General features: G+C 39.6%; 1 protein-coding gene across 1 annotated transcript; it reads left to right on the top strand.

Moving 5' to 3' along the window:
* Positions 1 to 3,906: 3,906 nt before the first annotated feature.
* On the top strand, positions 3,907 to 5,136 carry LOC104947560 (vacuolar protein sorting-associated protein 4A-like; the record flags this gene model as incomplete). Its single annotated transcript, XM_010773605.1, has 4 exons — positions 3,907 to 4,094; positions 4,648 to 4,759; positions 4,852 to 4,996; positions 5,075 to 5,136. Coding segments are annotated over exons 1-4 (340 nt in total), but the record flags the coding sequence as incomplete, so codon positions are not given.
* Between the last annotated feature and the right edge of the window lie 2,439 nt (positions 5,137 to 7,575).

Genomic DNA, 7,575 nt, shown 5'->3' with positions numbered 1-7,575 from the left:
GGGTGTGTCTATGCTGCACCCTTTGGTTGGTTGTCGGTGTGCCTGCTGTCTGACGGCACCTTCTAGCACATTATCCTAACCTACTGTTGTAATCAAGTGCCAACGGTGCCTTCCTACACGTAGTTACACTCTTTGTAAAGTATTTTTTATTCACACAGTGAGAGAGTTTGAAGCTTTCCACATGGCCGAGCTATAGTATTACTCTTAGTGTAACCGTGTCACTTTGTTTTTATGTTGTTTTTAAAGTTTTATGATAAGCATGACATTAAACTCTGTATCAGATGATGACATCTGAACATGTGTTCCCCCCCCCCCATTTATTACCTTTGCTGCCACATCATGTCTCTGTCATCTCATTCCATTTCTCTTGAGTTTCCTGGTCCCTTGTTACCTGCCTAAAGCAGTGTTTCTCTGACCAAGGAATCACTGCAGTCAGTGTACACACGCTTTCTTTTACATTCCTTTTAATTTGCTGTCTGAAATGTTTTTTACAAATGTATGTTTTACTCTTGGTCCACTGACTTGCCTTCTTCTGGAGCTTTCATGGCCTCATCTGTCATCCATCTGCTTCCAGTGTAGCAGTAACCTTTAAGATCAGCTGATCACAGAAATCATCACAATGATACAAAGAGGCGGTTCTAGACCAATTTTACTGGGGGGGGGGGGCATGCTGGGCCCGGTTATTTAAAGAGTATATTTAATGCAGGACAAAAACACAAAGAGAGTGTTTAAGATTTCAACATTTTGGTTCAGTATCATGACATGGAACACAACATAAACTATAATGAATAATATTCGTTTCAGTAGCTTAGTTACAATTTTATTAAATGGCATTTATGAAAACAAAACACATCCATGGTAACTTTGGCTCAAGTTAAAGCACTGTCTTTGCACCATCACCATTGGTTTTATAATAGATACTTTTTTCAGAGGCGGGGCACAGGGTGGTCCAAGCCCAGTGTTATAAGGGCACTGGCCCCTGTGAGCCCCCCCCCCTAGAACCGCCCCTGCAAAGAGCAGCCGATCAAAGACAAGGATTTACCTTAAATCTTCTGTATTGTTTAGTCTTTTACTAAACTTATTACATTTAAAGCATTTATACAGAATCTTATCCTTTAAAGACATATATAATTTTTTAATAATGACAATACTATTATAATAATATTTCATATTATCCAAAAGGGTTAAAATAGTAGGAAGTTGAATTCGAAACAATGAAAAACAAACTTTCTGAAGCAGAACAAATACTGTTGCTGTTGTTTAGATAATATAGAACCTTTTGTATCATATGAAATAAATGCCCGGCATATTCTAGAAGAACCCTATTCAGAATTATATGTGTTAATAACATATTTTAATGTTGCTTATTCCAAAAGATCTATTGTTTATGTACTGCAGCCGTCAAAAATCCACCTTGAACCACTTAGCTCTCTCACGTGGAAGAGTATAAACCTTGTTTGCTAGTAGGAGTAAAACCTGAAAAATGTTTTACTTTTTTCTTTCACTTAAATCCAAAATGTCACTTTCAGTGGCATGAGCAACTCAGGCCCTGGTGCTGTTCGTTCAGGTCTTGCTGTTTTTTAGTATGCATTTTTCAATTATTGCCTGGAAAAATGCAGAGTTGGTGTGAGAGAAAGTGATGTTAGGCATGCACCGATTTACTGCTGTTATTTAGATGGAGTGTGAGTGAAGTCATGTGACGAGCACTGAGCAAATTCAATTGATTGATGAAGAGCATCAGATGCAGTTGAAAGCTCTGGTTAAAGCCACTAAATGGACCTAGGGTTAATCTTATTTGCTAATCTACTATGCCCAAGCAATTATGACTTCAGTCTCCAAATGAAGGTTGGCTCGTCAATGAGCACCACGTGACTGTAATGTAGACATTTCCATAACCTTCAGCTGTTCATGGTGCGTGTTCCTGAAGCGAGCCTTCCCTTCAGTAGAGCCTCTGTTCTTTGGGCCTCTAACAATGTCCCATTGTTTCCCCTCATCGTGCAACACAGAACCAGATATCCCGTCTGTCCTCGGATAAGGAACACAGTCACAGTCTGTACGACCTTCATTCTGTTTGGGACAGTGTCCTTGTGATGGTTTGGAGACTTTTTTCATTCTATAGTAAATGCATAAAACAAACTGAAACATTGACATTAATAAAATGCATTATGTCAACAGATTTCACATAACTGTATTAAGTTAGTGAAGGCAATAATATTAAGTTTAAATAAGTTCAACTTAATATTATTGCTTTTTAACCTTGTAAATCTGTTGACATAATACATTGAATTAAAGTCAACGTTTTGGTTTCTTTAGTGTCGGCTGTGCTAAAGACTGGCAGGCTTCACTTCCCCTCATGTGTTCCAGTTAGATCCGGCCTGACAGAAAGTGTTGTTCCTGTGTTGCTCTCCATCCTTCCCCACCACACCTTTTACTCCATGTTAGTACTGTCCTCTAACACACCGCACAGATCTGATTGTCTTAAGTTGGTCAACCTTCAACAAGCGACAGGCCGTCCCTCTTTAAACTCGGTGCACTAAATCTGTGAATGTACACCTCTCCTCTGCTTCCACATAATGATGTTCACCTCCTTTCTGTGATTGTGGCTCCTGTCTATGCAATGCAACGCTTCAAAGAAAGGGTTTTGAACCAAAGGTAGTTTTTGTGGCAGCTTGATTCCAACACAATCATTGAACTGAGGGGTCTCGGCAGAATAAAGTGCTGCTGCCTCAACCCTTCATATGCAAAGTATTTTAGACTTCCTTCCAAGATACTTAATAGCCTATAATGTATGATAGCAATGTAATAATCACAAATGTAAAAAAAACTACCAATAAAACTGTTACAAATTACAGACTGTGTGGTTTGTTTTTATTGTTTGGACATTGGTTTTAGATTTATAATTTATTCAATATTAACATGTCATTTTACTTATTGATTGTTTTACTGGGTTTGGGTGCACATGTTTTTTAAAGCCCAGACAAAGGTGCAAGAGCACCAGCAAAGTCACAACTAACAATCACCAAGGGTTGTGTCCTCTAGATTTAGTCTCTTATTTTGCCCTCAAAGTGCACCAGATTGATGCATTTCACCTTTAATTTTCCTGTTTCCATGTTATTATCCTCCAAAGTGTTAGATAAACACTGACGAATTCACAGCTGACCAGAAGTGATATCCATTGAGAAATGACATCTCAACATGTATTACATTTTTTTAATATCTTTTAGCTCTATGTTTTCATAAGGTCTTGCAAGTGCAAGTTTTTGAATGCTGTACACACAAAAAAAGTTATAAAACGTATACAAATCTCAATATTATGCTTTTAAATTGTGTTAGGATGATTCTGGTGATTACATTTCCACCAGAACTACACCTTTGTTAGGAGCTCTGCTCCCATCTTGTGGACTACAGGCTGTGAACCGTTAACAAGAAGCTGAGAATGTATCAACATCTGAAACTAGAGAAATCTACATGATTGTGGGATATATAGCCTATATATTGTGTAGCATTTTCGGATATATTTCACACATTTTCTTTGTTATTTGTAAATGTGTATGTAATATTGAAAAAATTTGCTCAACAACTATTAATGTATAGAGTACATATATATATATATATATATATATATATATATAGGTATTTGTAAGGTAAATATATATGTAGGCTGGCATAATGTATTTGCCATTTTCTGAATTTGTTATTTAGCAGTAAAATATATAAATGATTAATAATGTCAAATTATAAAAATGTAATGAAATTACAATTAGCAACACCTTATCCATAAAATGTTTATGTTGATGTGGTTGGTGAATGTGTGATATTTTAGTACATAAGTCATTTAAAGTTGTATTTGATAAGGTGTAACCGGAAGTTGTCTCCATCAGCTAGCTTGTGGTTGTGTCGGGCCGATGTACAGTAGAGCTGTCATATTAGCTTAGCAAGCTAACGTATTATGTCATGTAAAGAACAGTCGGTACCGACACAACACAGTGCTGTTAACGAATTCATGTATTCACATATCTGCCTTTGGAGCAAGAGGATAGAAACGTGAGAGGCGAGCACAAGAGGGGGATGAAATGACAACGTCAACATTACAGGTACCGTTAGCCAGTACAGTTACCTTGCACTGGACATCAATACAATACTTCAATGTAAGCTAACCTTCTAGCAAAACAGCTGACGCTAATGCCCGCTGATGTTGTGGGTGTAGTTAACTGAGCCTTCAGTTAACAGTTCCTTCAGTTAACAGTTCCTCCATTAATTTGTTCGAAAACATGAGCCTTAAAAACCTCAAACGTTAACGTTACTGTACCAGCTAACTACTATACAATAATACTATTATTAATCATAGGAAGGGGTTTTAAATTGTGGATTGCTAATTTATGTCAAAGCCACTGGTGGTTTATGGGTTCTAAAGAAGGTAAAAACAAAAGCCATACCACAGATCAGGTGAGGAATAGTGGGTTATTTTTGTAGAATGAGAGAGAGACTGTTGTATATATTGTGCTTTGTTCAGTTGAAGCTCCAGTGTTGAATGTGCAGGCGGGTGTGAGAATGACACTGTGTTCCTTTCCTTTATTTATGTGTCCACCCCAACCCATGTGAGGCCTACATCTGTCCTTTGACTGTATTTCTGTCCATCTGTTCCAGAAAGCGATTGATCTTGTGACCAAAGCCACAGAGGAAGACAAGGCGAAGAATTATGAGGAGGCCTTGCGACTGTACCAGCATGCTGTGGAATATTTCCTACATGCCATCAAATGTGAGTAAAGCAGCCGGAAGAACACTTTAATTGGCTTGATACCCTTCTGTTGTTACAATGTTTCATTCACATTATTGTTGTCATTTCCTCAGATGAGGCCCACAGTGACAAGGCAAAGGAGAGCATACGAGCAAAGTGTATGCAGTACCTGGACCGAGCGGAGAAACTCAAAGACTATCTGAAGAATAAAGACAAGCAGGGCAAGAAGCCCGTCAAGGAGGCTCAGAGCAATGACAAGTGTGTATGCTTCCTGCCCTGAAACATGTTCAAATCTGTGTGATCCACTGTGTTTGATTCACCTCTGTGTGTCTGTAGGAGTGATAGTGACAGCGAGGGGGAGAATCCAGAGAAGAAGAAGCTGCAAGAGCAACTGATGGGTGAGTAAATGTGAAGGCTGCAAATATTCCTCTCAGAAAAGCCAGTTCATAAGATGTTTGACAACCATATATGATATTGTATCAGCGTAGTGCACTGATACAATTGAAATATACTTTAGGGATATATATTTTGTAGTTTTTTCAGATGTAGTTCACACATTTTCTTTGTTTTATGATAGTGTGCATTTAATATTTCCAAAATGTGCTCAACAACTAAACATAATTAAATCCAATTAAAAAAGAATACATACAACATTAAAACACATTTATAAAATCGAATTGGGAAAGTAAAACATTATAAACATGATCAATATTTAATAATAAGAAATTGTAACATAAAAACAGAGTGGGTTGGTCTAGAGCAGTGGTTCTCAACTGGTCAGGCCTCTGGACCCACTTTTTCCTTTGTCAATAGATCGCGACCCAAAATTTTGAACCACTCAAATCTATTCAACAAAGAATCGTGCTGTAATATATATATATTTGCTTTTCAGCATACAATATTAATGATTAATGCTTCCACAAACCCACTTCAATCAGCCTGCCCAGCTGGCACGCTTTCACATTCAGGAGAACGGCACGTCGAAGTTGCTGTGCCCTGTGGGTGCCCTGTGGGTGCACAAAGGGCGTATATCGAGGCTACTGCCTGTATACGGCAGTAGGAGCAACTCTTGATTTTGCCATGGCGGCACTAAAGGAGGTTATGCCCTCTAACCAGCGGCTGCCCCACTGGGTTGTCGATACCATCTCACATGCCTACGGGGCCAGTGGCCGCCCCCTGCCATCAGGGCTGAGATGCCACTCTACAAGGAGCATCTCAACATCTTGGGCTGCCCTGAGAGTGGTGCCCCTGGAGACCATCTGCGCGTCGTGGACATCTTCTGGCACATTCTCCAGTTATCAGGTTAATGTCGCCACTCCCCATTCTTTGGGCGTGGTCCTTTTGCCGAGCTCCGCTGCTTCCAGTAGTGAGCAAGGGCTTGGATTCTTCATGACATGGTTGGTATAGGTCATCCAGTGCTAAAGCACCGCCTCTGGCGGTCAGTAGGGACGAAATAGAACGATAGTTACGGCTGTAACTATCGTTCTATGAGTCCCGGATGACCGCCAGAGTTTCCTGTCACTCAGAATTCTTGTGTGCTCGCGAGAAGATTCTGGGAGCCGATCCGCTAATGACGCCGGCCTATGTAGCCGTCGTCACGTGGGTCACAGGTGACTTTGTTGTTATTAGGTACTCGAACTACGCATGCGTGCGATGGACATATCCAGTGCTAAAGCACCGCCTCTGGTGGTCATCCAGGACTCATAGAACCGTAGTTACAGCCGTAACTATCGTTATGAGAGGTTCTTATAGAAGTTACTTTCAATTACACTGATACAATATGGTTATTTGTTTAATTTAATAACCAAACAGTGTTTCTTGAGTGTTGATGACATATATTTGTTTGTATTTATTTATTTATATTCCAAAGCAAAATCCTCTTCTTTGTAAAAAAAAAAATTCAGATTTATTTGAAGCATTCTGGAGTTAATTGCAGTTTTGAAGTCATATTATGACAGGAGCCTTTTTAAAGAGACTTTAACATGCAGAGACCTCACATTAATGTTTGGTAACCATGGTAATTAAGGTAAGGAAAAAGCTATTACAGATGAGCACTCAATGTTCTTTCCTAAGTTCAGATTTCGAAGTGTATTACACAAGCAACTTCCCGAAATCTAAAATGAACTCCTACACTTTAACATGCTGTGAAGAAAAGTTTCTGTTCAAACAGGAAGTGCAAGCTAACTTGTTGAATCCATATGGATGCTCTTTGATGCTTTTACACAACTATCGAAATATGAACAATTTATTGCTTTTATACCATGATTGTTAGGGATGCACCGAATATTCGGCCGCCGAAAATTATCGGCCGAAAATGGTTAAAAAGGCAGCACCGAAAAAATATCACCGAATGTCAGGGAACAGGGTTACGTTGGTAAGCTAACGTGTTGTTGTGATGACGTAATCAAAACGCGGCGACAAGCACGGCGCGCGACCATGCTCGCGGCTGGCTCACAGCCAACATGTCTGGCGCTTGGAGATATTTAAAAATATCAGCGACAGAGGCGCGGATTGCGATTTGTAAAACGTGTTCAGCTGACATTTCTCGAGGGGGTGTAACTGCAAAGACTTTCACCACTTCGGGATTACTCCACCACTTGAAATCAAAACACCCGGACAAATATGCGGAGTAAGATCAAATCACAAGCACTGACAGCGAGAGACTGTTCAGCGCTGCCTCTCATGTGCTTGATGAGAAGAGGAACAGACTTATGGCTGATAAAGCAGAGAAGCTACTGTTCATTAAAAATAACCTCCCACTTTTCCTTAATAAGTAGACAAGGCTGGCTTATCATAAGCTTATCTAGTTCTACATGTCTACTCTATACCCACTTTCC

Source organism: Notothenia coriiceps, unplaced genomic scaffold, assembly GCF_000735185.1.
Source record: "Notothenia coriiceps isolate Sejong01 unplaced genomic scaffold, NC01 NC01_scaffold00012682, whole genome shotgun sequence".
Lineage (NCBI taxonomy): Eukaryota > Metazoa > Chordata > Actinopteri > Perciformes > Nototheniidae > Notothenia > Notothenia coriiceps.
Note: the sequence above shows the minus strand (reverse complement) of the source record. Positions and strands in the feature narration are given on the sequence as shown.